This window comes from Hyaloscypha bicolor (assembly GCF_002865645.1).
Source record: "Hyaloscypha bicolor E unplaced genomic scaffold K444scaffold_92, whole genome shotgun sequence".
Taxonomy (NCBI): Eukaryota; Fungi; Ascomycota; class Leotiomycetes; order Helotiales; family Hyaloscyphaceae; genus Hyaloscypha; species Hyaloscypha bicolor.
In genome coordinates, this window is record NW_020194594.1 from 52,070 (window position 1) to 71,084 (window position 19,015).

The 19,015-nt window shown below is 38.7% G+C and overlaps 4 protein-coding genes across 4 annotated transcripts; 3 read left to right on the forward strand and 1 right to left on the reverse strand.

Moving 5' to 3' along the window:
- Nucleotides 1-106: 106 nt before the first annotated feature.
- On the reverse strand, nt 107-551 carry K444DRAFT_531964 (putative glutaredoxin; the record flags this gene model as incomplete). The annotated part of the gene is made up of 3 exons (XM_024875039.1): nt 107-264; nt 327-425; nt 500-551. The coding sequence occupies 3 exons, from the start codon at nt 549-551 to the stop codon at nt 107-109; spliced, it is 309 nt and encodes a 102-aa protein (XP_024735243.1).
- Nucleotides 552-839: 288 nt separating this feature from the next.
- Nucleotides 840-2,739, forward strand: K444DRAFT_653445 (uncharacterized protein; the record flags this gene model as incomplete). The annotated part of the gene is made up of 2 exons (XM_024885880.1): nt 840-940; nt 1,297-2,739. 2 exons carry the CDS (start codon nt 840-842, stop codon nt 2,414-2,416), a joined length of 1,221 nt encoding a protein of 406 aa, XP_024735244.1. The 3' UTR covers nt 2,417-2,739.
- A 458-nt stretch (nt 2,740-3,197) lies between these two features.
- K444DRAFT_614128 (60S ribosomal protein L13) lies at nt 3,198-4,604 on the forward strand. The gene is made up of 5 exons (XM_024880481.1): nt 3,198-3,318; nt 3,433-3,568; nt 3,678-3,731; nt 3,801-4,059; nt 4,111-4,604. Exons 1-5 carry the CDS (start codon nt 3,298-3,300, stop codon nt 4,247-4,249), a joined length of 609 nt encoding a protein of 202 aa, XP_024735245.1. The 5' UTR covers nt 3,198-3,297; the 3' UTR covers nt 4,250-4,604.
- A 389-nt stretch (nt 4,605-4,993) lies between these two features.
- Nucleotides 4,994-7,574, forward strand: K444DRAFT_614129 (2-succinylbenzoate-CoA ligase). Its single transcript, XM_024880482.1, has 3 exons — nt 4,994-6,046; nt 6,275-6,898; nt 6,971-7,574. The coding sequence occupies exons 1-3, from the start codon at nt 5,239-5,241 to the stop codon at nt 7,279-7,281; spliced, it is 1,743 nt and encodes a 580-aa protein (XP_024735246.1). The 5' UTR covers nt 4,994-5,238; the 3' UTR covers nt 7,282-7,574.
- The last annotated feature ends 11,441 nt before the right edge of the window (nt 7,575-19,015 follow it).

Here is a 19,015-nt window from a genome sequence, read left to right on the forward strand (position 1 = left end):
AATATAGCATCACACCCAAAATTAAAATATGCAATGCGTATCCAAAGTATCAACCTTGTTTTCATTTCTAGTGTATCATCATCATTTCTCCCATCCCACATCTAGTTTACAAAGCGCCAGCATCCTTCAACAATTGAGGCAGTTGGCTCTTCTTCGCCTGTAAATCCGAATTGCCACCGATGTGTTGCTTCTTGATGTATATATTTGGCACCGATCGCTGGCCGTTGATCTCCTCGAGCGCATCCTGGATTGCCCTCCCGTCATCTGCATGCAATATTAGCCCCCGTCTTTCTTTTTCCCTCTCTCATCCACCAAGGATAACTCACCAACTTGATCCAACTCAATGGTATAGTACTTCGCGCCCATCTCGGTCAAGAGAGTCTTTGTAGCTCTGCAGTATGGGCAGTATGATTTGCTGAAGACGGCTAGAGTATACCAATGGGTTAGCAATTGCGCAAGATCGGGAATGGGGTGGGGGAGGGAAGGAGGGAGTACTTACCAACAGCATTCTCGTCAATGATTTGCTCGGCCTTGGTCTTTGCGGCAGACATGTTTGCGGGGCTGACAGAAGTCGAAGTGAAGAATCGGCGTAGGAACGAAATGGTGGGCAACTGTTTTGGGGGTTGTTTTGGGAAAGGGGGTTTTGCGCTCTTTAAGTACGGAGGGGGAGGGGCGAGGGGCAAGGGGCAATGCCGCAATGGATACTTTATCAAAGCGGAATGGAATCAGAAAGTGAATTTCTAAGAAGAGTACCGAGTGATTGTGATGACTGATTGGGCCAGGTCTGGAATGACGCAAGATGCAGCGAGTGATTGGGGCCGAGGCGATCTCGCAGAAGGATGACAAAGAGAGAGCGACCCTTGCCGAGCCTGGCACAAGCCATCCTTGAACGAAGCAGAAGAAGCATCACCACCGCTTTGCTGGCAGGTTCCGAAACGAGGTCAGTATTTGGAATCTCTGAAAGAAAAAAACACGGCATGTTCTGAAATACCGGAAATTGAATAGAATTATGTGAGAGGATGATCGTGACATTTTCAAGACATTGAGAAACGCTCGTCAGCATGACCATGACAACGTGATTCCCGCCCCCAAAAGATGTGTTGGAAAAGATTTCCATTTTCGCTTCCGGGCACAACCAGCTGTCCTTGTCCTCGAGTCAACTCCACGCCTCCGATCAATCCACCCCACCTCACCTCACCACCTGACTCAAAAGGCAAGCACATATCCAATAAGCCAGGCACCAGATAGGTTTCCGCAGGGCTCAAGGAAACCAGATTCAAAACTGGCTTCCTCCAGCGCCGTGGGTGGCACGCTGTCATCCATTCTCTCGCGACTTCCTGACTCTCTTCAGAGCTACCTCGACGCCTCTCTCACACATCTGCAATCCGCCTACTCCTCACTCCCGCCCTCCACTCAATCCTACCTCGAATCTGCAGCCAAGGCCACGCACCTCGACAGCGTCCCTCCCACCGTCGCTGGTAGCGTCCTCCTGCTCCTTACAACCGCAGCAGCAGTTTCAATGAGCGGCTGGGGCCGCTCGTTCTGGGGTGGACCAAGACCACGACTCTCGCCCTTTGGAAGTCGTGCATACACACCAAACGTCACGGACGAAGACTTCTCGTATATCACCTCTGAAGACTTAGCCCATCCAGGGCGAACATATGACCCTCACGCACGACCTCCTCCCCCTTCCCTCTCGGCGGAAGACGATGTTCTGTTGATCAAGAACAAGGGGATTATATACCCGGTCAAGTTCCCGGCGTACAGTATCGGGGATGGGAAGCTGGAGGTTAGGGATGTGAGGGAGCGTGCTGCGGATGTCATGGATCTGCCGGACGGCAGTGCAAGGAGGATCAAGTTGCTGTATAAGGGCCAGCAGTTGAAAGATGACTATAAGCCGTGCAGGGACTACAGTCTCAAGAATAACAGCGAGGTGCTGTGTATAGTGGGCGATGCACAAGAAGGCAGCGAGGACTCAGAGGATGACAGCGAAAGCGTGGCTGAGGGCGTAACTAAGAAGAAACGGAATCGCAAGAGCAAGAAGAAGGGGAAGAGGAAGGATGGCAATCTTTCTCCTGGCGATGGGGCAAGTTCTGATGCCAGAGGAGCCAGCTCTGCGAATTCCAGAACGGTGTCCCCGGCTCCGCCGAACAGCGCGATGGAGAAGATCCAGGCTATTTCTTCCCATTTCCATACCAAAATCTTGCCCATGTGCGTCCAGTTCACCGCTTCTCCGCCCGAGGATCCCAAGAAGAGAGACTTTGAGCATAAGAAGCTGAGCGAGACGATCATGAATGAGGTCTTGCTCAAGCTGGATGCTGTGGAGACAGAGGGGGATAATGAGGCGAGGGAGAAGAGGAGAGCGTTGGTTAGGGAGACGCAGGGCGTTTTGAATGGCTTAGATGAAAAGGTTTAATTCTACGTTCTAGAGTGATGGGCCAGCATATTACGAATTTCCTTGCGCATTTGCATGGGCGCTTGCAGGAGGAAGGGAGAGATGCTTGGGCATGGCGTTTGCGAGATATGGCTTAGTTGCATGGGGTCGTTGACCATAGTGGGGACTTGAAAGACAGGTTTCTCATATAGAATGGCATGCCTTTCTGATGATCTTGGGCGTTGTGATTCCAGTTGAAGATGGAGCGTGCCGTGGTTTACTTCATATTGTGGCTGAATTAACCATCAACAGCTGGAACAATCAACTTGAATGGCTTTTCGGTGACACTGACACATTGAAGCCTGTGAATAAGATACATTCATGTTGTTATATTACTTGCTTTCTAAGTATCCCAGGAAAAGCAAGGTTAAAGGATTCAATGTACCAAATTATGGGGGACTTTCAGACAACAATTTGCTACTATTGTCTCACAGGGGGTTTAAACTCCGGGATCCCGCTGCGTTTTTCCCCTCCCAATATCACCGTTTGCAGCCCCAGCAAATCACGGGGATGGTAAATGTTAAAAACAACCAGCCATCAACATCCGCCCAACAAGTTGCCATCAATCCTCGATCAACGAGAATTGGAAATCTAGAGCCGCTTTGTTAAATCATTTTCACTGAACAAATTCACCTCGCTGCACTCAAAGTTTTGGATTTTGTCAATTGGGCTTTTCAGGGCCCAGTTGTGGTCACGTGGACGCTAAAGAAGCGAGTCGCACTTTCTTTCTACAATTTCTGTGCAGGGCATCGGAATCAAGTAACTCACGACAAATCGACACCACACCTCCACCATCACGAAGGTAGAGGATACCGGCAACCCTTCCGACATCTGTCTTCTCACCACCGTGAAGCAGGACAAAAATGTCGACCTTCGAGCCAACCGTAAGTCTCCCGTACCACCTCGCACCTCGCGCCTGTCAACACGATGGAAAAGCTTTGCGGATTGAGGATGAGGACTGTCTGGGAAATGGATACTGATTCTACTGTGTGGCATAGATCACGATCGATGGCAAGGGTCATCTCCTCGGTCGGCTGGCAAGCACTGTCGCTAAGCAGTTGCTCAATGGCCAGAAGATCGTCGTTGTGCGCTGTGAGGCCTTGAACATCTCCGGAGAGTTCTTCCGTGCGAAGCGTACGTTATACCAATGCTCCCCAGCTGCTGCATTCGATTTGAAGGAAAAGGGATTGGTTGGCGCGTCGAGGACACGATGGGACGATGACTGACTCGATTTTGTCCACAGTAAAGTACCACGCCTACCTCCGAAAGATGACCCGATACAACCCAACTCGAGGAGGTATGATCTCCCTCCCGGACTGCGAAGCTGTCGAATTTGCGCAAGGAAATTTTGTCTGACTCATAACAGGTCCTTTCCATTTCCGTGCTCCGTCAAGAATCTTCTACAAGACCGTCCGTGGCATGATTCCCCACAAGACCGCCCGCGGTGCCGCTGCTATGGAGAGACTCAAGGTTTTCGAGGGTGTCCCGCCGCCATATGACAAGATCAAGAGAGTTGTTGTCCCGCAAGCATTGAGGGTATTGAGATTGAAGCCCGGCCGAAAGTACTGCACGGTTGGCAGGTTGAGCCATGAAGTCGGCTGGAAGTACCAAGATGTTGTTGCTAGGTTCGTACTGCTGGGTTACTGGAGCTGAGAATCAGAGCTGACTGGAAATAGACTTGAGGAGAGACGAAAGGTTAAGGGCGCAGCATACTATGCACGCAAGAAGGCGGCAAGAAAACAACTATCGGACGCCCAAAAGAGCGCGAAGGTTGACGGCAAGACCAAGAAGCAGTTGGCCGAGTACGGTTACTAGACATTCCTCGGGAGTTGATTCTGCTTTTCGGGATGGTTTGGGGCTGTTCATGTTTCCTGCTGCGGTTTTCGTATTCTGCGTCAGCATCAACACCTTTTCAATGCTTTGTTCGAGCCTTTCGTTTGGCGAGATCCCAAGGCCTGGTTACACCACAATCATACGCATACACTGGTCGGAGGGGTTGCTATCATCGAAAAGAGCGTTGATATCTGGGAACTCTGCTGTGTATAAGCTTTCGTCTTGCATGCCATAAGGAAATGAATCCGAATAAAGAATAAGAATAGAGGCGTCTTTGGACCTGTGACATGGAGAGGACTTGATATGCTAATGATATTGATGGAAGGCCTCATAATTGAACATCCGTCTCAATAAGCTGATGTGAATCTCCCATATATATCCCTGTTCGTACTCCCCTACCTCTCAGCAAGTAATCTTGCCGTATCTTTCCTATTCAATTCTCTTCTCTTCCAACCTCCCCCATCCCAGCTCTCAGCCTTGCATTAACCCTCGACTCCTTCCACCCTTCTAATCAACCAATCACACCCCAAACCACCAAAAGGAAGTCTCCCGATACCGCCAACCTTTCCTCAGGCTAGCTTCCACTCATCCCTCCAACCGAGGAAGTCGAACTCCAATAGCAGAGCGGGCCCGCAAGCCAACCTACCCCACACCAAGCTAAGATCGTCGCCAGCCAGTGACGAGCTCCCCTTGGCTTCTCCATAAGAAGAACTTCTCCCCTGCTTTAAATTTTCTTAGATACTTAAACACACCTCTCTCAACTCAATTACCCTCGTTATTTTCTTAGACTGCGGTTCTATAAGAGGAAGCAATTCAGCAAGCCATTGGATGTGTTCCTTCGGACACTCGTGATACTCCGCCAATCGTCACCAACGTCACCTCATCCCACCAGCTTGTTTGAACTTATATATCTCATCCACCTTCACCACCAGCTCCCTCCTCAATCCTCTCTCTCACGCCAAGTCCTTGAAATGTCACCACCACTCTCCCGACTCCAAGCGCTCACAACACACTTCCTCCCCTCCGCCTCGCCCACCGCAACAGACCCCACAAAATACACGCACACTCATCACATCCATACGCTTTCTCCAACTTCATTTCTCCCACGAGCCGCCGAGATAGAACCAGATGCGGAAGCTATCGTCCACATAACGTCCAACGGAGCCATCCTGCGACGCACTTACACCGAATTCGGAGACCGGTCTCGCGGGCTCGCTTACTTCCTGCTCAAGCACGGCTTCAAGCGCATCGGGATCCTGGCACCCAACACCCCTGCTTTCCTGGAAAGTATTTTTGGGATTGCGGCTGCCGGAGCGGTTAATGTGGCGGTTAATTATAGGTTGAAGACGGAGGATATTAGTTACATCTTCACGTTCTCGGAAGTCGATGTAATCATCGTAGACCAAGAATATTTGCATCTTCTAGATGATTTTAGGAAGCAAAGACCAGGAGTACCGTTTATCATCGACACGGACACGGATGCCACCTCAGGCGAGCTTTCGGGGCCATTCGATGAGGCGGTGTTGGAAGGATTGAGATGGGATGGCGAGAATGGGGCGAAAGGATGGAAGGGCTTGAAAGCCCAGGCAGATGATGAGGATGATATGATTGCGATTCCGTTTACGAGTGGGACGACGGCGAAGCCGAAGGGTGTTGTTTATACGCATCGTGGTGCGTATCTTGCGGCGCTGGGGAATGTGATTGAGAGTGGCCTGAACTTTCATACGGGGCGGTGCGGGTATCTTTGGACGCTACCGATGTTTCATGCTATGGGCTGGAGTAAGTGAACACTCTCTTTTTTGACTTTCTGGAAGTTGGGATTTTGGAATAGGTATCACTTTTCAAGTGGACTTGGATGGTTGAAGGAGTTTTCCGAGCTACTCAGCTCCAGTCTGAAGAGTCCTTGAAATCACCCTATCCTCTCAACTATGAGCCCAAATTCTGTCTGGACGAAACGATATTTTCATATCAAATCTTTTGGTGCCAAATTACTAACATCCACCCTAGCATTTCCGTGGGCAGTAACAGCCGTCCGAGGAACCCATTACTGCCTCCGCAAAATCGACTACCCCCTGATCTGGAAACTCCTCAAAACCGAAAACATCACACACTTCAACGCAGCCCCAACAGTCAACACCCTCCTCTGTGCCTCTAAAGATGCTTCAAAACTCCCCAACCCGGTCCGTGTCACCGTAGCCGCCTCGCCACCAACAGCCCATCTCTTCGAGCAAATGACAAACCTAAACCTCTACCCCGTGCACGTCTACGGCTTAACCGAAACCTACGGGCCCATCACAAAAGGTTACCACATGCCTGTCTGGGACACGCTCCCCCTCAAAGAAAAATACGCGCGAATGGCGCGCCAGGGTCACGGCTTCATCACCGGCCTCCCCATCCGGATCATCAAGCCCGACCAACCCGACGGCGTCCTCATCGACGTCGCGAAAGACGGCAAGGAGATTGGAGAAATCATCTTTTTTGGCAATATCTGCGCGAAGGAGTATTTGAAAGATGACGAGGCGACGAGGAAGCTGTTTGCCGGGGGTGCGTTGCACAGTGGAGATTTGGCGGTTTGGCATGAGGATGGGAGTGCGCAGATCTTGGATCGGGCGAAGGATATTATTATCTCTGGTTTGTGTCCCGTTCCTTTCCCTTTCCCTCCCTCTTCCTTCCTTTCATTTTACTGACGTTAAGATTCTTTAGGAGGCGAAAACATCTCCTCCGTCGCCCTGGAAGCAATGCTCGTGCAACATCCCTCCGTCCTCGAAGCAGGCGTAGTGGCGGTATCAGATTCCCACTGGGGCGAGCGTCCAAAGGCTTTCATTACCGTCAAAGAAGGGAAGGAAATGAAAGGCGAGGAACTGATCAAGTGGGCGAAGCACGAGAGTGCAATTAGTAAGTTTATGGTGCCGAGGGAGGTGGAGGTTGTGAAGGAGCTGCCGAAGACGAGTACGGGGAAGGTGAAGAAGAATGTGCTTAGAAAGTGGGCGAAGGGGGACTATAGTGAAAAGTGAAGGATGAGTGAGGTTGGCATGAGAAGAAGTGTATATATTTCGCTTTGCAGCTTAGACGGGTTGTGAGTGGTTGCTTAGACAAATCTCTGTATTATTCTTTCAGTGTGGGTTATGGTCGGCCCATTGATTCCTAACCAATATTTCGACGGAGCTTTATCTCAATAAACGAACTCCCAGCCAAAAATTCAAGACTGAGATCACTCTACCTCCGAAATGTCGTTGCGGTTTTCCAGCATCAAGACCACGAAGTTCCATCGCTGGCCAAGGTGAGTCGACGAGTGTCCTCCTTGAATCCTCATAGCCTGCCTCTTCGCCTCACCGTTTCACATGTCAGTGCTAGATTACCCCCTAGAAATATGGGCGGCGGAACTCACTTTAGGTGGGCTTGGTACCACTATAAACCTTAAAACCACAACATCGCATCCGTTGCCCACCTTTTGGGGGAATCTTCCTCCATATCTTGACATTCAAAGGGCAGATTATCAAGACATAATCGATTAATAACCTGTAGATTTACCCTGGCTAGCCACAAGTGCTTGTGTTGGGACAGTCGCAATATATCCTTCCTCATTGACCCAGACAAGCTGCGTGTCCTCGTTTAGAATGGGAACCTAGCCCATACGGGGGTTTTATCATGTTACGCTCCGCAGTATGGACGCCTATCGAATGGCGCATGGAGAATCACCCTGAGGGAGAAAACCTTCAAGATATTGATGCCGCGCAAGAAGGATACCACAAAAACCGAACCAGGCTATTGTTGACATTGCTCAGAGCTACAGGTTTGAGAAGCTTCTCTGCCGGTGTGTGAGTCTGAGACGATCTGAACTTCAGGACTGACCATGGTCACTTTAGCCGTCAAGATGCGGCGATATCATCCGAGTGTATGGATGCCCTGCCCAGGTGTTCCGATCTTCAAAGTCTGGTAATGGAGTTCCCTTGGGAAATGGAGGTGTTCCAGTTCACCAGATCAGAGGTGGGATGGGTGACGCCCCATGAAAATGACGCCCAGAAATTCCACATCCGACATCCTGAATTCAAATTGCCTGCCTTCTCTAGTCTTCAGAGACTGTCGCTGCATGGCTTGTGGGGAGACATCGGGAGTTGGAGGACCCAAGTGCTGCATGTCATTCTGAACTCTCCTCAGCTCAAACATATCAGCCTTTACTATCTCGAGAGGTACCACAGCGATACTTTTGTGCGGGCGCACACCAAGTAACAAGCATTGTCTCGAATTCCTCGAGTGGCTTAGCAACCAATGCTGAGAGAAGAAAGGCCAATCTTTGAAGTTGATCTCAATAAGATCGAGTTGGGGAATTCCTTTCCCGAAACTCTCTTCCGTGGCCAAAGCCATCAATTTAGATGCATTGGAAGAGGTTTACATCAAAACCCTCGAAAGTCGCCCTCAACTCTACAACGACATGCCAGATGTCTTCGTTTCGCATCTTCGACCTACTTTGTGAATCTTATTCTTCTATTAGCAGCGAAGTGAAATCCGCGTATCACTCCCTTCGTGGGTGAACTCCGCCATGAATTCTAGAAGGGGAGAGAGCCTGGGGATTACTTGCTCCAGCGGTCTCAGTGCGGAATTCTTGGTTTACGACTGTGTGGACTCGAGAGTGTCAGGATACCGATGCTGATGATCGCACAAGACCAGAACTGGGATCTCCACGAAAAGAGCGTGCCGCATCCTCCAGCCCCCTCTTGGATCACGACTCTTGCCTTCAAACTAGAGTACCTGAAGGAATCAAATGACATTCTAGCATACCTCCCCAGTTTCTGTGACGGCTATGATTGCACTCGAAGCTTTATGGATCATGCGCCTAGAGGGTCCTGTGACTCGGGCGTCAGAAAAGTAGCAAAAAACATGAAAATGACCAATTGCACTTCGGCCCCCGAGCACATTTCGCAGGCTTCTCGGAGCCTGCGTTATATAAAGATTAGACTGCATGCGTGGCGGATCTGAAGGAAAGGCGACGCGCAAAACATGGCATGCCTGGAAGCCTTAGATGAGTGGGAGGGGCCTGTGTTCTTTCATGTCCCCTCTCTGCCGCGATGGAAGGACGGAATGTCTTGGCTTCGAAGGTTGATTTGACAGGATTGCCAATATGCTACTCTCCCCTCCTCTAAATAAAACGTAGCCTGACAAAGCTGGCACGGCCGTTCTCGGGTATACCGCACCCTGGCCGCGCTACGTTTTACCCCGCGGTCACGCTTTTAGTCTTTTAGTCTTTTAGTGAAAAGCGAAGAGCCTAAACAGGCGATCGATCGACACCCGGAGTCATCCTCAGGATCAACCACCCTAAACCAACTAGTCAACGAATGAGCCTAACGAGGCTTGAATTTATCTCCGGAACCCAGAAGCTCTCCGCGTCGAGTCCTAAGATGTGATTTCGCAGGTTAAACAGTTCACTAGAGTCTACCAACACCTCGGAGGGGTCTCTCTGCCGAGGGACTTTGATCTTTTCCAAAGACTCCACCTAATGGCGAACCCGACAGGTTTCTGAAGGACTAGAGGAGAGCTTGCTGCAGAAGAAAGGGATCGCAGTCAAAAACTTACCTCCATGACGCGGCAAAAGGATTTTAGACTGTAGACTCGGGCCTAGTTCCTAGTAGTGCCGCCTTAGATGCCTCATTAGGGTGGAAGTGTCTAGCTGCTAGTACGCTAGACTGTTGGGGGGGGGGGGGGGGGGGGGAGTTTCCCCCCACCCCCCCCCCCCCCCCCCCTCCTCCTCCCCAAGGCAGAATTCCTAATTAGGGGTATAGCACCCACACGTGACTTTTGGCTTGGATAACGCAATAATAGTAAGGCTGCTTGCTTGTCTAATTAACGAAGTGAGAGCCCATACTACCACATGAAATCGTACCAAAATTGGGCCGGGTAGTATAATATAAAATTAAGTATTTATTACAAATTACTATAGTCAGGTAACTACAGGCTATAAGCCCTTCTAGAATAATGCTATTAATAGGGTCTAATAACTTCCTTAATATTCCCGAGATTAGAAATAAGAAAATTAAACTATTAAAATAACTAAAAAGCCGGCTAATTACTTTTTTTTAGTAATTAATTAATAAAATCATATAAGAGTAATATTACTCGAGTTTTTTAGTACTTATATTACTAAAAAGTATATTATAATAGTAAAGTATACCCTAAACTTAATTTCTATTAAAATAACTTAGTAGATTTTATTAAAATAATACTATAATTTTTAATAAATCTATTACTATATTATAAAGCTATTACTAAATAGGCTTATATAAATATTAATTAAGAAGAAATTATAAATAGATTAAAAGATTTATATAGAATCTTAGTTAATCTATATATAGTCCAATAGTAACTACAAGAATAGAATATCTAAATATATACTTAAATAGTAGATACGCCTTTCCTTTATATATAGATTATAATCCTATATTATCTAGGAGATATAAATAAGGAAATACTTGAGGATCTTAAGAATTATAATTATATAGCTTTAATTACTAGAGTTATTCGTATATATAAGAAGCTTAGTCTCATTTGCCATATAACTATAATAGATAGGCAAGCAGTAAACGAATAACTATTTATAATACTATAGAGTAAGCTAAATAATAGGCGAGTTATAGATTATAAATAGTAGTATTTATATATATATTTCCGTTAATAAGGTTTACTAGTAACCCGGTTAGTCTTTCTATACTTTACTATTTTGCCCTAGCTTAAAAGATTAGAGCCTTATTTACTAATGTATTTTATTATCTATAGGGAGAGCTTATATATAATATTATAACTCCTAGATCCCGAGATAATTATACTATAAATATAACGGATATAGTTTAAGAAAGAAGAATATATTATATCTGGGCCGGACTAGATTTAGTTAATTAATAAATATAATAAGCTATTATTATTTGGGATCGAGATATATACTTATATTAATACTTATTTATATAATATTATCTGGGTATATATCGGAATCTCTAATTAGACTATTTATTTAGTTATATAATAGTATCTTTAGATTTGTATTTAAATAGGCTATTGCCCTTACTTCTTTAAGGCTAATCGAGGCTCTAAACTCTCCCTTATTACCGAAACATACTTTATATTCTTATAGATAGCCGATTCATTAGTTATATATATAGAGAACTACTTTATTTCTAGGAAAAGCACCGAGAATTAGCGGGTTAAATCCTGGTAGTAAAAGCTTTAGAAAAGCTAGCTATACCGGTAGTATATAAGTAATTCCGTTTCCCTATATCTGCCCCTTATTCTTTTTATTATTAGAAGAAAATATTAGGTACTAATAATTATACCGCTTTTTATTAAAGCTATTAGGTCTAGTATTATAGTACCAGATTATATAACTAATTCCGATTAGTATATATAGAACTACTTTCAGAAACTGGCTTATATCAGAAATTATAATTACTAATACCTATAGAACCGGATTACTTTACTAGTATTTTATATATAGCAGATCCAAAACAAGATATATAGGTTTACGGACTTATAGAATATCTATAGGATTAGAAAAGATAGATCTAGGCCTAATATAGTAGCTAGTAAGCCATTCAGACTATATATAAGGCCCCTAGGCAGGGTATAGTACTAGGGTTATCCTATAAATATAGAGCTTTATAATATAATCCTTAATAATTATTTAGTTTGGGATAAGTAATATAACCTTATATAGCTTTATACGAATAGTTTACTTATATACCAATATAGATATTAACGAGTTTCTACTAAAAGAAATACTAGAGTAGTATTATTAGAAGCTTATATCTTATAGTATAAATATAGCTAATATTTATATAGGAAATACTAATAGAAACAGTAACTAACTATATATTTAAGCTTATTACTAGCTCTGATATATAGTCCGGGCATATATAGCCTTAGGGCAGCTACTAATATTAGGAGAGTCCGAGAAGCTAACTAGTAGATATAATATTACTATTATATGAAATAGGATCTTTAAGTAAGTTATCTTAATAAATATAGAATATATAAATAATATATAGGCCAGAAGAATACCTGTATAGTTCCTAATAGTTCAGGACTTTATCCAGAAATAGTTCTTTATTAGTAATATTTCTAATAATATAGGATAATTAAATAAGCCGGTTACGGAATAACTAGGTATATTAAGATAGGTATTATTTATTATTAAATATATTATTTTTAAAACTTCCTTTTTACTTTTAAGAATAATACTAATAGAATTATTAAGTTTATCTATTATATAAATATTCTATATCCTCAAATTCTTATCTCTTAAAATAGTACTACTATTTCTCAAAACCTGCCCTAATACTATATATCTCGTAACTAAATACTAATATAGTAATATCTAATATTATAAATTCTATTAATTTACTAATAATAAATATAATATAGAGGCTGCTATTTTACTTGCCTAGAGTAGTAATACTAATAGACTTAAACCTTATAGCTCTAGAATTCCGTCTGTATCTGCTCCTCTCTTTATATCTGGAATACTTTAGATCCCTAGCTTTTCTTAGTATTCTTATCCCATATCTTTTCTTTTAGAAATATTTATTATACCTATTTCTCTAGTTACTATTACTATATAGCCGCCAGATACTAGTTCTATTTTACCTTAGGCTCCTCCTATTCTAATAGTCCTATAATTACTTTCTTTTATATTTCCTTTTACTATAAACTATATTACTTAACCTAACTACTTTTCTAGTAATATTTATATTACTATATAAGCTTAATAGGCTATAAATACGAGAGTTACTCAGGCTACTACCCAGGCCATAGCTTCTTATACTAGTAATAGGCTATCTGAAGCCTTTTAAGATCTTATAAATCAAAATATAGCCGGATCTAGTCTTATAGAATTATAGACTATAATTTTATAGCTAGTTCTCTATAAGTAGGTATTTAATAATATAAAGAATTAGAGAGCTAAGTAAAGAACTATCTAACTTTCTAAAGAAGTTAGTAATAAGTTTTCTCTTATTTCTTTTACTAGATTCTCTATATAAATTCTAATAGATGTTTTTTAATAGATAGCTTTTAATTTAAAATAAATAATTAAGTCTTTTCTACTCTTTCCAATATAGTTTCTTAGTAGCTACTTTCTTACTTCTCTCTCCGTATTAGTAGACTTACCTGCTATTATTAATTTATTAATAATATAAATAAACTAGTATTCTATACTAGTCCTAATAGTAAAAGAGCCTAGGAACTTATAGTCTTACTAGGTTCTATCTAAACTATCTTTAACCTTTTCTACTATAATATATATCTGGGCCCTAAGGATATCTGAATAATTTTTCTTGTTTTATACTAGAATAAGACTTTATATAAAGATATCTGTTTTAAAATTACTTATAAAAAGCTAGAAAATACTTAGAAAAAGACTTTATATAAAGATTTCTATTTTAAAGTTACTTATAAAGAGCTAGAAAATACTCAAAAGGTATAATAACTTGAGAAGATTAAATAATAAACTAAGGAGGCCCAGAGAACCCAGAAGAATATTACCTACTAATACAGGTATAAGACTTTAAGAGTAAGAAGGGATCTAATAAACTAGTAGGCAAATAAAGGCATATATATAATTCTCTTCTTTAATTCTAGCTCTTACTTTTTATTTCTTTTATAGATTCTTTTTTGTTTTTAGGTTTAATTAACTTATATATATCAGGATTCTTCTCTACTTACTAACCTTTAGAAGCCGCAAGATAATACAGAAAATGCTATTAAAAGTACTACTAAAGCTAATTCTAATAGTAATAATAATAATAATAGTAATAGGCTATTAGATCCTTCTTTAATTTTACTATTTTCTTTTTTAGTAAAGAGAACTATAGTTAATCTTATAAACTATATAAGTATTACTTTATAGTAATAAATATATTAGAGATATAAATATACTATCTCTCTTTCTTATTAGATATAGAGAATTAATAGATATAATATCTTTAGCTTTATAAATAAAACCCAAAGTATCCGGGCTACTACTAGTACTTTACCTATTACCCCGAATAAAAGTCTAACTATTATTATTAAACTCTCTAGGCTAATTAATCTTACTTCTCCTAAGTAAATCTATTATATAAGGTCTAATAAATTATATATAAATATCCGCTAAGATTAAGGTAATTAAGAAAAAATAGGCCTAATATCTAATATACTTTTTCCTATATTTTATAATTAGCTTAGTACTATTTTAGGTCTTATTTCCTTATAAATATATATATACTTGAAATTTATAATTAATACTTTAAAGTAATACTCTTTAATTAGTTCTTATATAATTTAAAAGTCAGGCTACTAAATTTAATACTTTTATAATACTTAAATCTATCCAAATTTATAAAGTCTTATAATTATTAGGGCCTTTATAATTCTTTGCCTTTTGAGTTTAATACCCAAATAGTATTATATATTCTACCTTTAGTATAGAGAAGGCTCCTAAAAGTCTAGGATTATAAAGGGATTTTTATATTAAGAATATATTATATTATAATAATAAAATTATAGATATTTATATATAAATATATAATATATTAGACTAGCTATACTAAAAACCATATTATATCTATATATAAAATTACTAATTACTTTATATTAATACCGGACCCATATAGTTATATAACTTTATATAATTAGCTAGCTATAAAAAAGCCCTAAAGCCCGAAACTTATAAAGAGTCTTAAGAGCTTTAGGGCTTCCGGACTATTACTAGTATCCGGTACTTTTTGGGAAAAGAATATAATATATTTTATAATAAATAATCTATTATAAATTACTTAATCTTTAAGTTAAGCAGGAAATCTAAGGGCCGGGCTCGTAATTTAAGTCTTATTAAAGTTATTAAAGTCTTTGCTAGCTAGTACTATAGATTTAATAAAAATATTACGGGAATCCTATAGATTCTATTCTAATTTATCTAGAAAGCATATATAGTATATCTCCTTATTTATTCTAATATTTATATATAATTCCTGAGAGCTAAACTATTACTTAAGGGAAGAATAAGAAGACTAGACTAATATTTTTAAAAACTAAGGCCTTAATAAATCTATTTAGAAAAGCTTACTAATTCTTCTAAAAATAATTCAAGAAAAGTTTAAATTTATTATATATTATAACTCATATAACCAGAGACAGGAACTACTTTAATAGGCCAGAAAGAGTTTCTTATATGGCTCACTTATATAACTAGAGATAGAGACTTGAGTTTATTATATGAAATTACTTATATATAGAAATTCCTGCTATAAATTCCTTATTTAGATTAATTAATTAAACCTATTTTTAATACTAAGTCTTTATTAAGGCAACTTCCCGCTCCTAGAGGCTTTAGATAAAGTAGCTAATAAGTTTCTTAGCTATTAGCTAAGACTTATTAGCTAGAAAATCTATAAGTAATAGATAAGATTATAAAATAGAACTTTCCTAACTATAATACTAAGATATTTTACTATAATATAAAGTAATTAGATATAAAAGCCCTATTAAATATAATATATCTCAAACTATAAATTTGCGAGATAGATATAGGAAGTCTTAGTACTTAACTAGTACTATAGTCTAGCCCAAAAGCACCTACTATTCTTTATACCTAATTTAATAGAAATAAGAAGTACCTATACTTTAACTCGAGAAATAATTAGGACTTTTATATAGACTTAGAATAGCGGTTTGCTCTATAAAGAAAGAATAAACCAGAAATACCTATACTATATTAATCTTTAGGAAAGGTTATAATAAATATTATAATTTCTGAAATATTCTTAAAAAAGCTTCCCTAAACTAAAGTAGGCTAGTTTATAATTCCGAAAGATCTATAGAAGTCTTATATACCCGAGAGTATAAGTACTTAAGGTAAATACTATTTAAGTCCTAACCTATAATAAAAGAAAAATAAAGTATATAAAATAAAATATATAAAATAAAAGTAAAATAAAATATCCGGATATTTAATAAATAAAAAGCCTAACTATAGGTTATAAGAACTAGTACTAACTAGGTATATATATGGTAATATTAAAGAAGAGATAAGGCAAGGGAAACTAAAAAGTAAATTAGTATATATTCTATAAAAGCAAACGGGAAAATATCTAAATAGCCCAAAAGCGAGAAGTATATATTAAAGAAATCGAGATTAGAGGAAAAAGGGCTATTTCCTATAAGAATAAGTTAGTATATATTTCAAGATAAAGAATAAAGATACTTAGTAATAGCCCAAAGGCTTTTATAAGTATTAAAGAAAAAGAGGAGGTATTAAAGTTCAGAGAGATCTAAATAGGAATTAGCCTCTTTTTTGGAAGTTCGAGAGAGGGTATTCCCAAAGGGCCTAAAGATATAAGAGATATTAGAAAAGGAGAGAAAGAGATATTAGAGAAAGAGAGAAAGGATCTAAAATTTAGCTTTCTAAGAAGCAAGTAAGTTAAAGACTTATAATATAGGAGTTCTAAATAAAAGTAACCCGGAAGTAGTAATTAAGTACTAGCTTTTGGTATTATTAGTAAAAGTATTAAAAGAAGAGGGATTCGAAAAAAGGATTTAGAAAAGGGGTTTAGAGAAGTTCGGAGAAAGAAAGGAAGATTATAAGGCAGTTAGATACTAGCTCTTGGTATTAATAGAAGAAGTATTAAAAAAAGAGGAATAAGGAAAAGAAATAAGGAGGAGAAGTAAGAAGAAGTTCGGAAAAAAAGAGAAAGGTTATAAGGTAGTTAGATACTAGCTCTTGGTATTAATAGAGATATTAATAAAAGTATTAGTAAAGGGCAGAAGCTCTTAATATTAATAGTAAAATCGAAAAAATATAAAAGAAAGATAAAGGTTTTAAAATAAAGATAGAATAGAGTTATAGTTTTATAGAAAATAAAGTTACTAGTATAGGATAGTTATATTATTATATAATTCCATATTTACTTTTATTATTTATTAAGGATATATATTTCTTAGGAAAAAGTATTACTTAGAATTCTTGAGCCTTTCTAATTTAATAATTATATATTTAAAAAATAAGAAATAAATATAATTATATATACTAGAATAAGAGAATTCTTCTTATCTAAAAATTATAATTATAGTATTACTAAATATAAAGATATAGAAGTTTATATAATAAGCTATATATAGAGATTTAAGGAAATTTAAATTACCTTGAATTATTTATAATTAGTAAAGTAAATTAGCTAATTATATAAGTCAAATATAGTTTAATTATTATTAGTATATCTTAGCTTTTATAAGTTAGTAAGAGAAAGAATATTTTTATTTTTATTTTTATAACTATAATATCTAAAATTATAATTTTTTTAATATTTAAATATACTTAATCTAGGGCTATTAAGTACTAATATTTCTATTTTTAGATATTATTTATTATAAATTTATTTGAATTTAAATAATTATATTAAATATATATCTTTATATCCCAAAAGTAAATAATAAAGATATAGTTATACTAGCTTTAACCTTAGCCTTAACCTTAACCTTAATCTTTTTCCGAAAATAACTTTAATTCTAATATATAATACTATTATTAAAGCTTTCTTTTATTAAAAACATATTAAATATAGCTTTAGGTAGCGGCTCTAGTAAAGGCAAAAATAATAGAAAAGATAATAAAGCTATAAATAAGCAGAAAGATAATATTTATAATATATTTTTTAATAATCCAGACTTAGTCTATAATATCTTCTCCTATTAATATATTTAACTAATAAATCCTTTTATTTCTTAATCTCTTTCTTATATATAACCTCCTCTTTCTTCTCTATAATAATACTTTAATTTCCTTATACTATCTAATAATATTACTAAAATAGTAAAGTGAATTAATAATAAGGCTAAAGTTAGAAAGATAGAGCTATACTAGGGTAAGAAGCTAAAGAAATTAGAGAAAGGCAAGGCAAATCTAGAGGCAAGCTTAGTATATACTTATAAAACCGAATTCTTTTAAGCTTATACTACTTATAGTAATAAGAAGAGACTAAGAGGCTCTTTTAAATACTATATAGTTATAGAAGGCAAATTTAATAGTACTTATATAAATTATAGATATAATAATAATAGTAAAATCTATATTTTCTATTAACTTAATACTAATCCTATTAAGTCTGGAAAGCCTTGCTCTGTATTTGCAAAACCCTTTATACTAAAGCCTTGACTGCCTATAAGATATAGAAAGCAAGTATAAAAACAGATATAAGGTCAGAAGGCAATAGGAAAGGAGGTTATAGCAGAGGAGGGTAAGGATACTGGAAGAGAAGAGGACGAAGAAGATATAGATAATTCGAGTAATATAGATAGTACGGAGGATATAGAGAGTAAGGGAGATAGAGATATATTTTATAATCCATGGGATTTGCCTTACGGACTATGCAAGCTAAGGGGGGGTTAGGAGTAGTCGAGAATAAGGCGTATATACTGTACTTTTTTTTTTTGGTAAGGTGTAGTGGGGGGGGGGGGGGTGTGGGCGCGAAAATCAGAAAATCAGAAAATCACTTTTCGCTTCTCGGATTTGTCCGCTAGCCCGCTAATGGTCTCAGTAACTCCCTCGTTTTATCTCTCCCTAGACTCCGCATAAGGCTGATGTCCTAGAAAATCCTGCCGCGGCGGCGCCGGATATCTCGTCGGAGGATACCCAATCAGGCTAGCGTCACCACCCTCGCTAAGAAATTCAGGGGCTTTCCCGTGCAGAGTCGCCTGAGGGAACACGAGGACGGAATTTGCCAAAATGACGAC